General features: G+C 41.3%; 1 protein-coding gene across 1 annotated transcript in view; it reads left to right on the top strand.

The window, feature by feature from the left end:
* The first annotated feature begins 6,950 nt into the window (after nt 1–6,950).
* RAP1GAP2 (RAP1 GTPase activating protein 2) overlaps nt 6,951–20,822 on the top strand; it is a 314,933-nt gene continuing 301,061 nt past the window's right edge. Inside the window, exon 1 of the mRNA XM_070945523.1 lies at nt 6,951–6,994. Coding sequence (XP_070801624.1) covers nt 6,951–6,994 — 44 coding nt within the window. The remainder of the gene's footprint in view (nt 6,995–20,822) is intronic.

Below are 20,822 nucleotides of genomic sequence, written 5' to 3' on the forward strand. Positions count from 1 at the left end.
GATTACATAATGCATATGGATGGTGAACAAATGACACCTAATACATATGAGGAAGTATTAAAACTCCCTCGTGAAGAAAAGGAAAAATGGGAACTAGCTATGAAAAAAGAGATGGAAAGTTTGCAAGGATTAAATGTGTTTACACCTGCGATTGCACCTAAAGATAAAACGATTATAGGTACCAGGTGGATTTATAAAATTAAGAATCTAGAAGGAGGCAATACTCTATACAAAGCTAGATTGGTTGCACAAGGTTATGCACAAAAATATCCGGAGGACTACACTGACACATACTCCCCCACAGTGAGAACAGAGAGTGTTAAAACAGCTCTAGTAGTGGCATCTGCACTCAATCTTGATGTATTTCAATATGACATACAGACTGCGTATTTACACGCAAAACTAGATAAGGAAATATATGTAAGAGCACCACACAGTCAATACACTAATAAGAATGAAATTTGGCTATTGAACAAGAGTCTATACGGATTAAAGCAATCTGGCAAAAGATGGTACGATTGCTTGGTAAAAGTACTTAAGACCATGGATTTCAACGCTACCACTGCTGATAACTGTTTCTTTGTAAAAAAGAGTGATGATCATATTGAATTTGTATTAATTTATGTAGATGATATTTTATATATAGGAAAACACAAAGAGAGAAGAGAAACCTTTGTAAATAAGCTAAACGAACATTTCTCGTTGAAATCTCTAGGTAAAGTAAACAAATACCTTGGTGTACAAATTAACAAAACTAGAAGGGGATTCAAACTTACTCAGAAAGATAAAATCATTGAACTTCTGAACAAATGCAATTTAAACAATGCCAAACCCTGTGACACTCCTATGCAAACTGATTTCCTTAGAAACACTGATGAATCTTCCCCTGAATTCAAGGATAATACATTTTATAGATCAGTCATAGGTTCACTTCTTTATATATCTAATTGGACCAGGCCAGATATTGCATTACCACTCAACTTATTGTCAAGATATGTTAGCAAACCAACAATGTATCATTGGGAAGCAGTCAAAAGAATTCTAAGATATCTGAAAAGTACATTAGACTTTTGCTTAGTATTAGAACCTAGTAATGATAAAGAACCAACACTTACATGTTACGCAGATGCGGATTGGGCTGGAGATATATCATGCAGAAAGAGCACTTCTGGTTATATTTTTCTATTAAATGACTGTCCAGTTTACTGGTACACTGGTAAACAAGAACTGGTAGCCACTTCGACCACAGAAGCGGAATATGTTTGTTTGTCCAAAGCTGCAAATAACCTTGTATGGTTTAATGATTTGATTTCAGATGTTTGGAAAAAACCTGCTTTGCCTTTTGTTATGCATGAAGATAATAAAGCAGCCATTGAAATATCCAGATCCGATGCCATTGGACAAAGGTCCAGGCATATAGATATAAAATTTAAGCATGTGAGACAATTGTCTCAAGATGGATTTATCAAAGCAGTGCATTGTGATACCTCTGAACAATTAGCTGACATATTGACGAAGCCTTTACCTTCTAAACAGCACAAATATTTAACATCAAAATTATATGTCTTATATTGTCCTGAATCTGAATGTAATTGGTGTTGTATAGCGAACCGGCATTTAGAGGGGGATTTGTGAGATGTAAATGCCTTATTCCCTAATGTGTAAATAATGTATATACGGGACATCGGGGGTTAACTTATTCTTTGGTTCCTAATGTATTCATAATTCACCACTCCCATTCTTGGCTCCACCCCTTGTATATATAAGGAGCCACCTTCACCATTTTCCTTGCTTCTATCTGTGAATATTCAGTGAATATAGAATGCCTGTTATAATTAAAGAGAAATTTATTTAAACCTCCAACTCTTATTATCATTATTGAGTCTGATCCTGAAAATATTGCTACAAAGATATTTAGACTATGGAAAGGGTGCAGAGAAGAGCAAGAAAGATAATTAGGGGGCTGAGAGCTCAAGCATGAAGAATGGTAGAAGGAATTGGATTTGTCTAGTTTAATGAAAAGAAGGACTAGGGGTGACATGATAGCAGCAGCCAGTATTCCAGTATTTGAGGGGCTGCCACAAAGAAGGGGGGGGGGTTCAGCCTATTCTCCAAAGCCCCTGAAGGCGAGATAAGAAGCAATGGAGAGAAACTATCTGCCTATAATAGGTAATAATATCCTACCAAAAGGAAACAGTTCTAGGAGATTACACAAATGTGCATTTAAATGAAACAGTAATCCCATTACATCCCTAGCCCCTTTGATAATTTACTCAAACATTTTCTCTGTCGCTACAATGGAAACCAATCATCCTAAAATCTGTTGCTTTGTTATGCAAGACAGAATCTAGGATCTGTTGAAGTTTTTGACACTGATGTTAACACCTCTTCCCATTGTCTAGGCCAAATAAGAATCTCTAATTCTTTACTCCATTCAGCCATTAACATTTGCATATCAAATGGATCCATCACCTGCAGAATTTTATAAAGACTAATTGTAGGGGTTTTTTTGTGTCACAGTCCTATCTGAGGCACTGGGGAAAGGGCCTGCTTTGTCGATGAAAATATTTTAAGACTCCAGACAGCAAAAGAGGAACTAGATATGGGGGAGGAGAAAGATTCGCCCAAAGTCTGCTCAATAGGGAAGCAGATTTGGGGAATTCGTTTATTTTATTATAGCAATTGCACTTAGACTTATATACCACTTCCCAGTGTTTTACAGCCCTCTCTAAGTGGTTTACAGAGTCAGACTATTTCTCCCAACAATCTGGGTTCTCATTTTACCCACCTAGGAAGGATGGAAGGCTGAATCAACCTTGAGTCGTGTCAGGATCGAACTCCTAGCAGTGGGCAGAGTTAGACTGCAATAGCAATAGCACTTAGATTTATATACTGCTTCCCAGTGCTTTAAAAACTTCTCTAAGCGGTTTACAAAGTCAGTCTCTTGCCCCCAACAATCTGGATCCTCATTTTACCGACCTGGGAAGGATGGATGGCTGAGTCACCTTGAGCTGGTCACAATGGAACTCCTAGTGATTTTCAAGTCAGTAGAAATGCAGATATGCAGTTAAACTCACAATTAAAGTGTTAATTAATTAAAACAAGTGACAGAACAAACAATCAAAATACAACACTGCAAATCTCAATTTGATAGCAACCCTAGTTAGATCTCAAACATTCTTTGGAAGAGTTATCTATCTTCAATTTTTCTTCCTTTTGAAAACCCCCCCCCCCTATTCCCAGTATGGACGATGCTTCAAGACCAAGTGCATATTTCGTGTTCCAAGCTTGGTTAAAACGTGCCTGGAAATCAGAAGATGTGTTCGAAAAGAACAATTGGATTTGAAAAAGAGCAGATCCTCCAAGACCTTTCTTCTTCCCCTTGTTTACCCTCCAGCAGATAATTTAAAGTCATCTGTGAAAAGCTAAAGGTCAGCATTTCCATATAAATAGGAGTTTGAAGTGAGTTCACTTTCTTTTCTGTTCATCATCGGGTTTTGTAATATAGGGCAGTAATGCAGTACTGAAAAAGTACTTTCATTTTTTCTTCCTCTTCTACTCCAGAGTGCTGGCTGGGGAATTCTGGGAATTAAAGTCCACACATCTTAAAGTTGCCAAGATTAAGAAATACTGCTCTAGCCGTAGCAGTGATGGCTAACCTTTTTCTCTTCGGGTGCCAAAAGCATGCATGTGCTGGCACCCATAATACAATGCACGCACCCCCATGCATGCACGCATGACCCCCCCATGACCCGGCATATGTGGGTGCAACCCCCCCCAAGCGACCCCCCCCTTCGCATGCTCTGGAGGCTTTCCTTGAGCCTCTGGGAGGGTGAAAATGGCCTCCCCTGAGCTCCGGAGGCCCTCTGGAGGCCAGAAACAGCCCCGTTTCCAAACTTCCGGTATTTCCGGTAGGCCTGTTTTTCACCTTCCCCAGGTTCCGGAGGTTTTCCATGAGCTTCCGGGAGGACAAAAACAGCCTTTCCTGGGCTCCGGAGGCCCTCCAGAGGCCGGAAATGGGCCTGTTTCTGCACTTCTGGAATGCATGCGCTGCTCCCCCCGCGCTCCCTCACCCCCCCCGCACATGTGCGTGCGACCGCCCGCAAATGTGCGCACATTTCCCACATGCGCCCCATCCCCTGCGCATCCTGAAAATCAGCTGGCCGGCAGGAGGCGCGTGCGCGCATGCGCAGTGAACATGAACTGGGCAACAGCTCGCGTGCCTGCAGAGAGGGCTCTGTGTGCCAGCTGTGGCACGTGTGCCATAGGTTCTCCATCAAAGAGCCATAGAGTCGATAACTTTCATTCTTCTACCATATTGCAAAGAAGCAATTAGAGATCCTAGGAGGTAGTACCCAAGGGGTGCACAGGCAGTCCTCGATTTACAACAGTTCATTTAGTGACCATTTAAAATAACAGTTGGCATGGGGTTGGACTTGAAGACCTCCAAAGTCCCTTCCAGCCCTAGGAGTCTATGGTCTTTCTGCCTGCTTGTCTACTTGCTTGCCTCTCTCTCTCTCCCTTTGATTGGACAACCATTTGCCCAGGATGATATAAGGACCCTGGCCTTGAGCAGAGGGTGGACTAGAAGATTATGCTTCTACAGTGACACTGAAAAAAGTGACTTATGACCATTTTTTATACTTTTTTTTTTTTTAATTTGATTTATATGCCGCCCTTCTCCGGAGACTCAGGGCGGCTTACAATGCGTTAAGCAATAGCCTTCATTCTTTTGTATATTTTATACAAAGTCAGCTTATTGCCCCCACAAACTGGGTTCTCATTTCACCTACCTTAGAAAGGATGGAAGGCTGAGTCAACCTTGAGCCTTGGAGAGATTCGAACCAGCAGAAATTGCAGGCAGCTGTGTTAATAACAGGGTGCACTAAACCCCTGTACTATCAAGGCTCTTGATAGAGGCGCTTAAGTCCATTGCACCCTGGCTAGGTGTTCAAAATTCAGATGCTTGGCAACTGACTCATATTTATGACGGTTGCAATGTCCTGGGATGGTGTGATCCACTTTTGTGACCTTCTGACAAGCAAGGTCAGTGGGGAATCCAGATTCATTTAACAATTGTTCTTCCTAACTTAAAAACTGCAGTGATTCACTTAAGAACCGCAGCAAAAACAATGGCGTAAAATGGGGCAAAACTCACTTAACACCTGTGTGGCTTAGCAACAGTCATTTTGGGCTCAATTGTGACCATAAGGACTATCGGTATATGACCCCATATTCAACACTTCTGATTTACAATAAATCAAGTCATTAAATAGAAGAGCAAGTTTACAAAGAATCTTTTACATGCTGGCAGACTACCTGTGCCCATGTAATCCTCCAGAATGGAGCCTGATTCGAAGCTAATTATTTTTGTAGGTGACCCAGAGTGCAGTTGTTATTAATTCATCATGAAGAATTCCTGATGACAAACTCTGTTTCCCAATATTTTTTTTTAATTGGTAAGAAATCTAAACTTTTACAGCCTTAAAGGATCTCAATAGAACGTTAGCCTCTGCGCCATTACTTCCTCGCCAAAGGAGAGAATGGCAATAAAATGAAATCACACCAGGGAATTAAAATGGCGCTCGCCCAATATTGGAAAACTGACCAACTGCCAACAGATCAATTGATAATCCAAAAAATCTTTGGATTAATTGCGCGGAAATGGACAAACTAACATTTGAAATGAAGGACAAGGTAGACTCAAAATGTTATATAGCGTGGAATAGGTGGTATGATTGGATAACTCGCAGAAATGAGAGTAAATGAAAAAATTTGTATGATAATAATAATTAACAAATATGCACCGTTAATAAGATAATGGACGTGTGACCAAAGTCACTTTTTCTTTTTATGTATTGTCGTTTGTATTAATATATATGTATCTTGTATATACATAGTATAGTATTTTACTTTTATGTGTTTAATAAAGTTTTGTTTTTAAAACAAACAAAAAAAAATGTTGGTTGAAACATACTTAACACTCCTTCCTTCTCCTATTTTCCCCACAACACAACAGTCCTGTGAGGTGGGTTGAGCGGAGAAAGAGTGACTGGCCCAAAGTCACCCAGTCAGCTTTCATGCTTAAAATGGAACTAGAACTCACAAGTTTCCTGATTTCTAGGCCAGCCCCTTAACCACTACACCAATTTTGAAAACCTGTTTAAGTTCCTCTCTGCTCCATCTTATACTAAACAAAAACCAAGTAGTTTGGGATTTCTTTTTCACACCGCCTCCTTCGTTCTCTTTTTTTGCAAATACGCTTCTCTTCCCCCTTTACGTTCCTTTGCAAATATAGACATGGTGTCTTGCTCTGTGTGGGAGTTTTTTTGGGAATTGTTCTTCTGATTTGTCAATCTACCTGCATTGTCTTAGCAATTTTTGGGATGGAGAGTTGACCAGCCAAGCTCGGCTAAACCATACCTTTCGGTCTTCATAGAGAAACAGTCCAACAAGGTTGTCCAAGGGGGACCAATGAGAGGTCTAAAATAGCATCTATATCAGGGGTCTCCAACCTTGGCAACTTTAAGCCTGGCGGACTTCAACTCCCAGAATTCCCCAGCCAGCTGGCTGGGGAATTCTGGGAGTTGAAGTCCGCCAGGCTTAAAATTGCCAAGGTTGGAGACCCCTGATCTATATGGTGTAATGAATAACAAGACTGGGTGGTGGATACGAAAAACCAGAACTTGGAGGTCTCAGAGCGGCCCTAACCAAGGCAATTTTAGTTTCACAGGGGAAAAGAAACCCTGCCCAGCTCCTTAATCAGCAAACAGAGACCGGGACAGGAAGTGGTCAAATTGGTTTCCCATCCATTCAGAGGAAGAGGGTATAAAATAGCTACGGCGTGTAAAAACACTCTGGTATTACACTCGGTGCAAGCCGCTCAGCTTGTCTTCTCCTCGGCTTGTCTGTGTGACTGTGCACCTGTGCTGGACCAAAAAGTAGCCACGATGTTCCAGAGAAAACGAAGTGTTTCCTTTGGTGGTTATGGATGGTGAGTCCCTTCCCTTCCCTTCCTGTCTTTATTACTTGATAAGTAACTTAAGGTAGTGAGCATATATAGTATTCCTTGCTCTTCTTCTTTTCCTCATAACAACAACAACAACCCTGAGAGGTGGGTTGCATTGAAAGACAATGATTGGCTCAAAGTCACCCAGCTGGCTTTCGTGCCTAAAGCAGGACTAGAACTCAGAGCTTCCTGGTTTCTTGGCCAGCATCTTAAGGACAACATCAAACTGTTGCCGTTTTCCTTTCTCTTCCCTCTCCCCATTTCTCCAGGCATTGAAGGGACCTGACGTTGTGCCCTCCCCTCCTTCATTTTCTATTCCAAACCACAACCCTCTGATTTTGACTGAGCTGAAAGAAAAGAATTGGTCTAAATTCATGGAGGGCTTGTCTGTGGCTGTGGGTAGATTTGAACCTGGTACTCCCGCTCTTAATGCAGCCTTTCTTCACTAAACTCCACTGGCTTTCTATGGAGAGTAAAGGTTTGGGACAAGGAACTTCTTGCTTAGTCTTTCTTCTCCTAATTTCTCAAAGATTTTGCAGTGAAGTCTTCTTAGGCCATTTCCCCTTAAGTGACGATGCAGGGTCTTCATAACATCTTGAGGACTAGGCACTTGAAACAAGAAATGTCAGATGGATTGGCTAGGAAGCAGGGTCTTCTCAGAAGCGATCCCATAGTGCTAGATTTACACCCTCGAGCCTATCTGTTCGTCTCCAATGAATTGGCTTAGAAAAATTACCTTGGATTTTGAGTGCTTTCAAATCAGAAAATGATTTGAAATCAGAAATCTTTTCCTATTTTTCTTTTTTTTACTTTAAGAACTTTGCTACTTGTCCAGTTTCCTCCAGGTTTTATACAGTAGTGGCCAAAATTGTGGAAGCCTTTTGGGAAAAATGCATTTTCTAAAACTAGCTAATAACACCACTTTTTTTGGAGTAGTACCATAAAATTATATATCAATGGAAAGATAATTTAATGAAGAATGTAATGCAATAACTTTTATGAAGGACTTGCTGTTAGATTAGCAGTTACAGTATACAGAAGAAAAGTAAAACACGTAGAAAAAACGAGATATACAAAAATTATCACGTCAGTTGATACATAGTTGGGTATCCTTTAACATAATTACGGCCTTGCAACATCTTCCCATGGAGTGAACCAAGTCTTTTAGTTCTGCAGCTGTTATAAAGTGAAACCAAGATTAAATTATTGCTTCTATTAACTGGGTTTTATTGCTGGGTCGCTTCTGACTAACAGATTTGTTTAGTCTGCTCCATAGATTTTCAATTGGGTTAAGGTTTGGGCTATTCCCAGGCCATTCCAGCAGTGGAATATGATTATCTTGAAACTCCAAAAAAAAAAAAAAAAAGAAGAAGTGGTGTTATTTGCCATCAAAAAAATACCCTTTTCCCCAAAGGTTTCCACAGTTTTGGCCACTACTGTATGACTTGGCTGCATTCTGAAATGTTTTAAATGGCCCGTTGGAAAGATAACCTTTTTTGCCAAAAGAGTACTTTGCTGAATTTGAGGTTAGATGTTTTGTAGCGCTGGGCAATGTTTTGGATTCAGGTGCACAAAGGTAGAATGGAGAGAGCGAAGATGCAAACAGATTTGTCCATCTGCAACTCAAAGTGACTGAATTTTGGGGGGGGTGGGGGATGGGGGGAGGGAGGGGATTGCACGGTTGCCCTGGATGCTGCAGCCCCATCCTGAGAAAAGTTGCATGGGGTCAGTGCATCAGGCACCATGGGAGATCTTTAATCCAACAAAAAGAGGTGGGGGGGAACAGAAATATTTAAAACTACAAAAAGCATCTTTTGCAATGCTTGCTTGGATCAAAGGTCCCCTTGACAGCAATAGGGATCCTTTCTAGATCCTCTCTAGAGGTTTTTAAGAAGAGATTGGACAGCCATTTGTCCAAAATTGTGTAGGGTTTCTTGCTCGAGCAGGGGGTTGAATTAGAAGACCTCTGAGGTCCCTTCCAACTCTGTGACAGGTAATCCTCGATTTACGACTGCAACCGAACACAAGATTTATATTGCTAAGTGAGATATTTGTTAAATGAATTTTGCCCCATTTTCCGACATTGCTTGCTACAGTTGTTAAGTGAATCACTGCAGTCATTAAGTTAGTAACCCGGTTGTTAAATGAATCTGGGCTTCCCCATTGATGTTGCTCATCAGAAGGTCGCCTAAAGGTGATCACACATGACCCCGGGTCATAAATACATGTCAGTTGCCAAACCTCTGAATTTTGACCGCATGATCTTGGGGATGCTGCAATGCCTTGATAGTACAGTGGTCTAAGCACCCTGTTATTAACACAGCTGCCTGCAATTACTGCTGGTTCGAATCTTACCAGGCTCAAGGCTGACTCACCCTTCCATCCTTTCTAAGGTAGGTAAATTGAGGACCCAGTTTGTGGGGGCAATAAGCTGACTTTGTATAAATATACAAAAGTATGAAGGCTATTGCTTAATGCATTGTAAGCCTCTCTGAGTCTCCGGAGAAGGGCGGCATATAAATCAAATTTAAAAAAAAATAAAAATGCAGGGGTGAAATGCTCCCAGTTCGGACCGGATCGCCCGATCCAGTAGCGATGGAGGCGGGTGGTTCAGAGAACTAGTAGCAAAAATCCCTGCCCCCCCATGCCCAGCTGAGCCGCACAATCATCAGAGGCTTTTTTTTTACTTTTAAAAGCATTTTTTCTACAACCTCTTTGGCCGAAAAAATGCTTTTAAAAGTAAAAAAAAAAAAAAGCCTCTGATGATCGTGTGGGCTCAGCTGGGATCCTCAAAGGCTTTTAAAAGAAAAAAAACACCTTTTTTTCTTTTAAATGCCTCTGACGATCCAAGCTGAGTTGCCTGATCGTCAGAGGCATTTAAAGGAAAAAAAAGTCTCTGCCGATCAGGCAACTCAGCTTGGATCGTCAGAGCCTTTTCAAGAGGTTGTAGAAAAAATGGTTTTAAAAGTTAAAAAAAAAAAATTGGCCACGCCCACCCAGTCACATTACCCCCCCCCTCCCCAGAACCGATAGTAACAAATTTTAGATTTCACCCCTGCTGCAATGGTCACAAGAGTGAAAAACAGTCACTCTTTTTAGTGCCGTGGTAACTTTGAATGGTCACTAAATGAACGTCTATAAGTCGAGGACTACCTGTACGCTGTAATTCTTGTTTCTTGAAGCTCAGATCTGTGACTCAGCAGTTGGTCTGGGAGGGCGCCTTGTTTGCTGACTAATTGTGTTAAAGCATATTTGTGTGTGTTAGCTAGAAAGGCACAGAGTGTCACAGCTCTTTTATCTCAGCCATCTGGCCACAAAGATTTTTTTCTCAGGGTGGGGCAGCCCGACCTCATCAGATGCTCACCGTGTTCCACGGGCACATTTAACCAACATCAGATTGATCGTTTTGCACGGCTGAAATGTTTTCACACGGGTCACAATGAACTTTCATTTTTCCTCCTGATGGTTGTGTCCCTGAGGGATAATATGTCTCTGCCCTGAGGGGGACCTCAAGGTCTTCTAGTCCAACTCCCTGCTCAAGGCAGGAGACTTATGCCATCCAACTCAAGTGGTTGTCCAGTCTATAAAACGTCCAATGATGGAGCAGCTACAACTCCAAGAGTAAGCTGTTCCTTCGAGGCAACTGGACTTTCTGGTTTTTCTTTGAAGATGAATAGATTAACAGAGTTGGAAGGGACCTTGTAGGTCATCTAGTCCAATCCCCTGCCCAAGCAGGAGACCCTACACCATTTCAGATAGATGGCAGTCCAGCCTCTTCTTGAAATCTTCCAGTGATGTTTCGCTTCTCATCCAAGAAGCTTCTCCAGCTCTGACTGGATGGCAGGAGATGGAAAATCCAGGAAGTCCAGTTGCCTCTTGAAAAAAAGCACATTTGGGACAACCATGACTTGGATGACTGAGAATCTCCATAGACCTGAGGGACAATATTTCTCTGCCCTGGGACATAGAAACAAAGAATCATAGGGCTGGGAGGGACCTCAAGATCTTCTAGTCCAACCTCCTGCTCAAGGCAGAAGACTTATGCCATCCAACTCAAGTGGTTGTCCAGTCTATAAACATCTGGTGATGGAGCACCCACAATACCAAGAGCAAGCTGTCCCATTGATTAATTCTTCTCACTGTCAGGAAATTCCTTCTTACTTCTAGACTGAATTTCTCGTTAGTGTCTATGGAGATTCTCAGTCATCCAGATCCTGGTTGTCCCAAAGGTGCTTTTTCAAGAGGCAACTGGACTTTCTGGTTTTTCTTTGGAGACGTTTCGCTTCTCATCCAAGAAGCTTCTTCAGCTCTGCCTGGATGGTGGGGAGCTGAAGAAGCTTCTTGGATGAGAAGCGAAACGTCTTCAAAGAAAAATCAGAAGCATGATCTGGATGACAGTAGACACTAAGGTGGGAATATAACTCAACAGCCTCTTTCAGGATTGGCCCAAAGTCACTCAGATCGCTTTCATGCCTTAGGTGGGCTGAAGAGAGCTGGAGAAGCTTCTTGGATGAGAAGCGAAATGTCTCCAAAGAAAAACCAGAAAGTCCAGTTGCCTCTTGAAAAAGCACCTTTGGGGAAACCATGACCTGGATGACTGAGAATCTCTGTAGACAATTATCTGTACAGGACATAGCTCAAATACCCCAAGATGAATATAGGTGTTTATAGCAGTGGTGGGTTGCCCCCGGTTCGCACCGGCTCTATAGAACTGGTAGTAAAACCGGCAGGAGGCTCTGCCCACTGACTCTGACATCATCAAAATGCTTCTGCGTATGTGCAGAAGAGTGTGCGTGCGGCCCCGTTGCGAACTGGTAGTAAAGGTAAGTAGAACCCACCCCTGGTTTTTAGGCTTAGATATAGTATGATGCAGGGTGGATTCTACTTACCTTTACTAATGGTCCGCAATGGGATCACATGCGCAGATCGCCAATGATGATATCCGGGGTGGGAGGCGGGGCCTCCCGCTGGTTCTACTATCGGTTCTTGCGAACCGGTCTGAACCAGTGGCAACCCACCCAGTGGTGGGATTCCAATTTTTTTACTACCGGTTCTGTGGGTATGGCTTGGTGGGCGTGGCATGGCTTGGGGGTGTGGCATGGCTTGGGGTGTGGCTTGGTGGGCGTGGCAGGGGAAGGATACTGTAAAATCTCCATTCCCACCCCACTCCAGGGGAAGGTTACTGCAAAAGCCCCATTCTTCCCAATCAGCTGGGACTCGGGAGGCAGAGAATAGATGGGGGCGGGGCCAGTCAGAATTTTTACTACTGGTTCTCCGAACTACTCAAAATTTCCGCTACCGATTCTCCAGAACTGGTCAGAACCTGCTGAAACCCACCTCTGCACCTACCACTGGTATGATGGCAGACTGGATTTTGCAAAGAGACGTGTTATTTTATGTCTTTACAATGGAAAGTTGCAATGGAATTCGGCAACCTCATACTTACCCTTGGGCATGCATGCAACTGCCTTACATTTCTGCCTCACCAACCTCTTCCTCCTCATCTACCCAATTGGATTTATTTGTTTGAAGGTGCAAAATAGAGGAGGGAGTCACCTGGTGTCCCACTTTCCATTTCTAGTCTGCTATGTATAAAAAAAAAAGGGTTAAGGATGGAATAACTGAAGGCCACTTGCTGATAATTACCCGCAAGATCGTTTTAAGTGGTTCTGGAAAGGTCTGCATCCTTTTTGATAGAGATGTTTAAGAAATGTAAATTCTTGCCTTTCATCTTTCTTTCTCTCCCTAGTTTGCTTGCCTTTTATCTGGTTTTTGCAGTGAGCTGCCTTTGATGCGTGCTGTTGATGTTTATTAAATATGCATCCATCAGGAAGAACTGAGAACTGAGTGATGTGTTAGGTTGGTCTACCCTGGATATGGGGATTGACAGGGATGTGCTAGTTGCAGATTCAAAGAATGTGAGCAGGAAGTCCTCGGTTTACAACAGTTCATTTAGCGACCATTCAAAGTTACAACAGCACTGAAAAAAAGTAACTTATGACCATTTTTCACACTTAACGACCATTGCAGCATCCCCCTGGTCAAGTGATCAAAATTCAAACACTTGGCAATTGATTCATATTTATGACAGTTGTCATGTCCCAGGATCACGTGATCATCTCTTGTGACCTTCTGATAAGCAATGGAGAAGCCAGACTCACTTAACAACCATGTTCCTAACTTAACAACTGCAGTGATTCACTTAATAACGGTGGCAAGAAATGGTCGTGAAATGGGGCAAAGCTCACTTAACAAATGTCTCACTTAGCAACATAAATTTGGGCTTAATTGTGATCGTAGGTCAAGGACTACCTGTAATAAAAAACTAACTTAAGCCACTTTAAGTTTGTTTGATTTGAGTCTGGAGATTGCCAGTTGCTGAGTTAGCACAAAAACGAAATTAATCTGAATAGGTCTTGTTAGTTTGGGAATTGTTGTTTTAGCCTGGTTTAGCCTGACAAGCAGGTCATCAAATGAAGTTAACGTGGTTTCTTTGGGCTTAGCATGTTATATCAATAGCAATTTCTTAACCCGGATTTATGTTAAAGTGTGTTACAGGTAATCCTTGATTTATGGCCACAATTGAGCCCAAAATTTATGTTGCTAAGTAAGACAATTGTTAAGCAAATTTTGTCCCCATTTAGGACCTAGTCACAGTTGTTAAATGAAACACTGCATTTATTAAATTAGTAACACGGTTGTGTTACAGTGACTCTGGCTTCCCCATTAACTTTGCTCGTCAGAAAGTTGCAAAAGGGAATCACTGCAACTGTCATAAATATGAGTCAGTTGCCAAGCGCCTGAATTTTGATCACGTGATCCTGGGGACACTGTAATGGTTGTAAGTCTGAAAAATGGTTGTAAATCCCTTTTTTCAGTGCTGTTGTAACTTTGAACGGTCACTAAACGAATTGTTGTAAATCGAGGACTACTTGGATATAAATCTAGCCAGTGAGTTCAAAGACGATTCCCTTGCTATCCTGATGTTTGGATTGATTCTGTTCCATCAAGTCAGCATTGGCACAAGTTTGTGACCATGTAGATCACAGGTGTCAAATTCGATTGTGTCACATGACATATCGCAACATATCCAGTAGTGGTATTCAGCTGGCAGTGGTGACCTGGGTTACCTAGTAAAATTAGTCATAGTTGCTACATTCAATCAACTTACTGTATTTTTCAGAGTATAAGACGCACCTTTTTCCCCCCTAAAAGGGGGTGAAAATTTAGGTACGTCTTATACAACGAATGTAGCCCCGCCTACCGACGGCCCCACCCTTTGGCCTCTGCCTCGCAGCAGTTACCTCCTTGCAAGCAAACAGCAAGAAAAAACAATTCCTTTCAGCTTCGGCACCACCTAATTAGCACAAGTTGATTGGATTGGCCTCCCGACTCTCAGCTGATTTGCTCTCAGCTGTTTTGCGCAGGGCTCTGCTGCTTGCTGCAAAGAGGTAAATTGCTGGAGCAGATTTTTTTTTCCTTGTGCTAATCAAGCTATGCTGAAAACGAAAATGAAAGTAAAGCAGGCTGTTTGCTGTTTGCTGCAACGAGGCAAAATTGCGCAGAGGCAGAGGCAGATTTCTTTTTCTTCTTTTCCTTACCAAAAAAGATAGGTACGTCTTATATTCCGGTGCGTCTTATACTCTGAAAAATACGGTATGTGTTTCTAATAATGCTACACAGTTATAATAAGTTGCAATCTATCATTGTTCAATTATTCCTTGTTTTCTCTTATTGTTACTTTTATTATATAACAGTGTCTACTCTAACATTCCCCCTCCTCTTATTTCTATCACTTATTCTAACTTTTAATCATGTTACCTTTTACTAAAAGAAAACATTTTCTTTCTATCCTACCTACCTTCTAATTGTGCCGCCTACCTTAAAAGAAAAGAAAAGAGAGAGAGAGAGAAAAGGAAAAGCAAATCAGAACGACGGCAAAGAAAGGAAATAATCTATCCATCGTCTCATGCCCGCTTCAATACTTTAGTTGCTATGCTTTTTTTTTTTTTAATTTGCCTCCCTTAATTTGCCTTGTGTGGACACCTGTTCTAATGGTTCATCCAGGGCCACTGTAACTGAGTCCATCCACCTTGCTGTTAGTCGTTTCTTCTTTTCTTTTCCTTCCCCCTTTCCTAGCAATTTTGACTTATTCTGAGGTTTGTTCCCAATGATAAGATTTAATAATAGAGGCTAAATCTTACTAGGACTTTTATTAGTTCTCGGAACATCAGGAGTGCAAAACAGTTCTCTTCAAACAGTGCTTTCACTGAATGCACAAGTCTAATTTTCAGAACGGTGTCCACGTACAGCAGTCACGTGATGGTTGAGTTGCATTATGTGGCTCACAATACACAATACACACTTGCTGAGCTTTGTACCATGTTTGGCCAAGAAAGGTCACTGGCCAGAAGCACTGACGTCAAGCCAGCCCTGTGCTTTTCATTTGCCCAATCAAAGTGAAACTTTAGGTTTCTTAGAACACTTTGTTCTCTAGGTTGGAAATGCACACAGAGACACACACACACACACACGAAAATAGCACTAGACCATTCTGTGCAATTGTGGCAACCTGTGCAATTCTATATCCCAAAGGGGCTTTTTCAAGAAGCAACTGAACTTTCTTTGCTTGTCCTTGAAGATGTTTCGCTTCTCATCCAAGAAGCTTCTTCAGTTCTGAACTGAAGAAATGTTCTGCCCCAGCTACGGATCCCAAAGAACACAGCACATACAAAGTTTGTACAAAACTTAATTTGCTAAAATAACACAAGTCTTTTTCAAAACAAAGGCTGTTAATAAACTTTCTTAACAGCCTACAAGAAACCAAAAAGAAAGTAATCACAAACTTACTAAGGTTGGCTGAAAGCCCAGAAGCAATTTGCAGAGAATCCAGACGCGAAGTAGAGTGAACTAAAGTTGTTCCCTACAAATTGCTTCAGTTGGCATTCCTCCTTAAATAGGCTAAGGGAATGGCCAATTAGCCTCAAGCCTTACTCTCGAGACCTCCTCCTGAGGAGCCACTCCTGCCTTTTGGCTGCTCTGCGTGCCTGTGCATCGAGAAGAGGCTCCTCCTCTTTGTCCTCTTCACTTAAAGGAGGTTCTGGAGGTTCTGAAGGCCCTGGCTGAATCCCCGCATCTGGCACCACATCTTCTCCAGCCTTCTCATTTTCTGACTCGAGTGCCAGCTGCACAGGCTGCTGGCGCAACACAACACCAGCCTCCTCGCTGTCAGAATCAGCTACAATCCGCACAGGCCTCTGATGGGCCACAACAAGAACAGTCAGAACTGAGGAAGCTTCTTGGATGAGAAGCGAAATGTCTTCAAGGAAAAACAAAGAAAGTCCAGATGTTTCTTGAAAAAGTACCTTTGGGACAACCATGACCTGGAGGATTGAGAATCTCCATAGACATCTGTATAATTTTACTGTAGTGAGACTTTTGAGCAGTATTTCAACCAGGTTTCTCTCAGTAAGCTACCACCTTGCATTGATTTAAAGCTATCTACAAGTAGCCCTGACTTATGACTGTATTTGAACCTGGCAGTTATGGTTGTAAGTCTTGATGGTTGTAAAACAGGTCATGCGACTGACCGGATTTTATGACATTTTTTGTGGCAGTCATTAAATGCATGCAATTGTTTGCTAGGGACCAGTTTTTGCCGGAAATTGGAAGTAAATGCTGGATTCCAGCAAAAATGTAAATTGCATTCGCATGACCGTGGGTCAGTGCAAATGAATGTAAATGTGGGCTGGTTGCTGAGCACCCAAAATGTGGACATATAGAATGATTGTGGGAGTAGGGCAGCCACTGTAACTTCAGAAGGAGCTTGTAAATAAACTTCAATAAATCAGGACAGAGCTGGAAGAGACCTTCAAGGTCTTCTAGTCCAACCCCCTGCTCAAGCAGGAGACCCTATACCAGTGATGGCTAACCTTTTTGCCGTCGCGTGCCAAAAGCGGGGGTCGCACGGGGGTCGCATACGCTCGTGCCCACACCCAAAGTTCATTGCCCCCTGCCCTGCCCCCCCACACATGCGCAAGTGACACCACCCCCCCATTTCCCTTGATTTTGTCACGCGATGGCAAAAAGATTACTGGTGGGCCTGGTAGGCCCGTTTTTCATCCTTCCCAGGCTCCAGATTACTGGTGGGCCTGGTAGGCCCGTTTTTCATCCTCCCCAGGCTCCAGAGGCTTTCGGGGAGGGCAAAAACAGCCTCCCCCTCCCACCCCAAGGCCCTCCGCAGGCTGGAAACGGCCCATTTCCCAACGTCCGGTGGGCCCGGAAGGCCCGAAAATCAGCTGGCTGGCACGCAGATGCACGCTGGAGCTGAGCTAGGGCAATCCTCGCATGCCCACAGATATGGCTCCGCATAGGTTTGCCATCACGGCCCTCTACTATTTCAGACAAGTGGCTGTCCAGTTTCTTCTTAAAAACCTCCAGTGATGAAGTACCCATAACTTCTGAAGGCAAGCTGTTCCACTGGTTAATGGTTCTCACTGTTAGGAAGTTTCTCCTTAATCCCAGGTTAATTCTCTCCTTTATTTGTTTCCATCCATTGCTTCTTGTCTTGCCTTCTGGTGCTTTGGAAAATAGGTTAATCCTCTCTTCTTTGTGGCAGCCCCTGAAATACTGGAACACTGCTATTATGTCAGCCCTAATCCTTTTTTTTTTTTTTTTAGCCTAGCCATACCCAATTTCTGCAATCGTTCTCCCTATGTTTTAGTTTCCAGACTTAGTCTTAGTGGCTGTTCTCTACACTTTCCCCCTCAAAGTCTCAACATCTTTTTTGTAAAGTGAGGTCCATTGTAACTTTGAATGGTTGGTAAATGAATGGTCGTAGGTTGAAGACTACCTATAGTAGTAATTGTGACAGGGATTTGGAGTCCTAGTGGACAACCATTTAAATATGAGCCAGCAGTGTACAGCAGCTGTTAAAAAAAAAAGCCAACACAGTTCTAGGCTGCATAAATAGAGGGATAGAATCAAGATCAAGTGAAGTATTAATACCACTTTATAATGCCTTGGTAAGGCCACACTTGGAATACTGCATCCAGTTTTGGTCGCCACTGTTGCAATATTTTCAGGATCAGACTCAATAAAATTAGTGAGAGTTAAAGGTTTAAATATACTTCCTTTTATTTACAATAGGCATTCTATATTCACTGAATATTCACAGATAGAAGCAGGGAAAAGGGTGTAGGTGGCTCCTTATATATACAATGGGTGGAGCTATAAGTGGGAGTGGTGAATTATGAATACATTAAGAAGTGAAGAATAAGTTAACCCCTGATACCCCATTCATATACTATTTACACATTAGAGAATAAGGCATTTACATCTGACAAATCCCCCTCTAAATGCCGATTCGTTATACAACACCAATTACATTCTGATTCAGGACAATACAAGACATACAATTTAGATGTTAAATATTTGTGTTGCTTAGAAGGTAAAGGCTTTGTCAATATGTCAGCTAATTGTTCTGAAGTATCACAATGCACTGCTTTAATAAATCCATCCTGAGATAATTGCCTCACATGTTTAAATTTTATATCTATATGCCTGGACCTTTGTCCAATGGCATCAGATCTAGATATTTCAATGGCCGCTTTATTGTCTTCATGCATAACAAAAGGTAAAGCAGGTTTTTTCCAAACATCTGAAATTAAATCGTTAAACCATACAAGGTTATTTGCAGCTTTGGATAAACAAACATATTCCGCTTCTGTCGTTGAAGTGGCTACTAGTTCTTGTTTACCAGTATACCAGTAAACTGGACAGTCATTTAAGAGAAAAATATAACCAGATGTACTTTTTCTGCATGATGTGTCTCCAGCCCAGTCCGCATCTGCATAACATGCAAGCTTTGGTTCTTTATTATCACTAGGTTCTAATACTAAGCAAAAATCTAGTGTACTTTTCAGATATCTTAAAATTCTTTTAACAGCTTCCCAGTGATACATTGTTGGTTTGCTGACGTGTCTGGATAATAAATTGAGTGGTAAGGCGATATCTGGTCTAGTCCAATTAGATATATAAAGAAGTGAACCTATGATTGATCTATAAAACGTGTTATCCTTGAATTCAGGGGAAGATTCATCAGTATTTCTAAGAAAATCAGTTTGCATAGGAGTATCACAGGGTTTGGCATTGTTTAAATTGCATTTATTTAAAAGTTCTATAATCTTATCTCTCTGAGTAAGTTTGAATCCCCTTCTAGTCTTATTAATTTGAACACCAAGATATTTGTTCACTTTACCTAGAGATTTCAACGAGAAATGTTCATTTAACTTATTTACAAAAGTTTCTCTTCTCTCTTTGTGTTTTCCTATATATAAAATGTCATCTACATAAATCAACACAAATTCAATGTGATCATCACCCTTTTTGACAAAGAAACAGTTATCAGCAGTGGTAGCGTTGAAATCCATGGTCTTAAGTACTTTTACTAAACAATCATACCATCTTTTACCAGATTGTTTTAATCTGTATAAACTCTTGTTCAACAGCCAAATTTCATTTTTGTTGGTGTATTGACTGTGAGGTGCTCTTACGTATATTTCCTTATCTAGTTTTGCGTGTAGATACGCAGTCTGTATGTCATATTGAAATACATCAAGATTGAGTGCTGATGCTACCACTAGAGCTGTTTTGACACTCTCTGTTCTTACAGTGGGGGAATACGTGTCAGTATAGTCCTCCGGATATTTCTGTGCATAACCTTGTGCAACTAATCTAGCTTTATATAGAGTATTGCCTCCTTCTAAGTTCTTAATTTTATATATCCACCTGGTACCAATAATGGTTTTATCTTTAGGTGCAATTGCAGGTGTAAATACATTTAATCCTTGTAAACTTTCCATCTCTTTTTTCATAGCTAATTCCCATTTTTCTTTTTCTTCACGAGGGAGTTTTAACACTTCCTCATAAGTATTAGGTGTTATTGGCTCACCATTCATATGCATTACGTAATCTCTGTATTTATTTGGCATTTGATTTCTGTTGTTTCTAATGACTCTTTCAGGTTTGCTATTGTTATCATGCAAATATCTTGCTTCTTTTTTTGTTAGTGTGTCTGTCTTTATTTTGTGTTGGCTATTTGTCCAAGTTTTGGTTTTGCTTTTATATTTGTTGATATCCTGTTTTTCTATGGTCCCTTTCTCATGAGATTTTGTATCTTTACATTTATTTGGAAATATTTCATTAAGATGTAATTTAGACCAGTTGGCCTGTTCATGGAACACAGCTGTTCTGGAAACTATAAATTTGTTATTATTATCAATGAATCTGTAACCTTTGGTGCCAGTTTCATATCCCATAAATCTGAGTCTTCTGGATACGTTTTCTCCCTTTCTTCTCAACTGCTTAGGTATGTGTACGTCTGCAGTGACTCCAAATATGTGCATGTGTGCTAATTTTGGTTTCCTATTATACATTACTTCATATGGTGTCTTATTTACAATACTGGACCAGGTTCTATTTTGTGTGTAATTTGAATAATGTAAGGCTTCTGACCAAAATTGTTTGCTTAAACCAGCATCCTCCAATGTGCATCTAATCATGGTTTGTAATGTGGAATTCTTTCTCTCTGCAATCCCATTCTGAAACGCAGAAAATGGACTAGACGTGTAATGTAGCATTCCTCTATCCTTTAACCATTGGGAGAATTCTTTAGACATGAATTCACATCCCCTATCTGTCATAATTTGTTTTATTCTGATATTGTGTTGTGTTTCTATGCGTTTGTAAAATTCCTTAAATTTTTGAAAGGTTTCATCTTTGTGTTTTAATGTATAAACAAACCCATAACGGC

The sequence above is a fragment of the Pituophis catenifer genome, unplaced genomic scaffold (genome assembly GCF_029215685.1).
Source record: "Pituophis catenifer annectens isolate HBS135680 unplaced genomic scaffold, rPitCat1.0.hap2 SCAF_1, whole genome shotgun sequence".
Taxonomy (NCBI): domain Eukaryota; kingdom Metazoa; phylum Chordata; class Lepidosauria; order Squamata; family Colubridae; genus Pituophis; species Pituophis catenifer.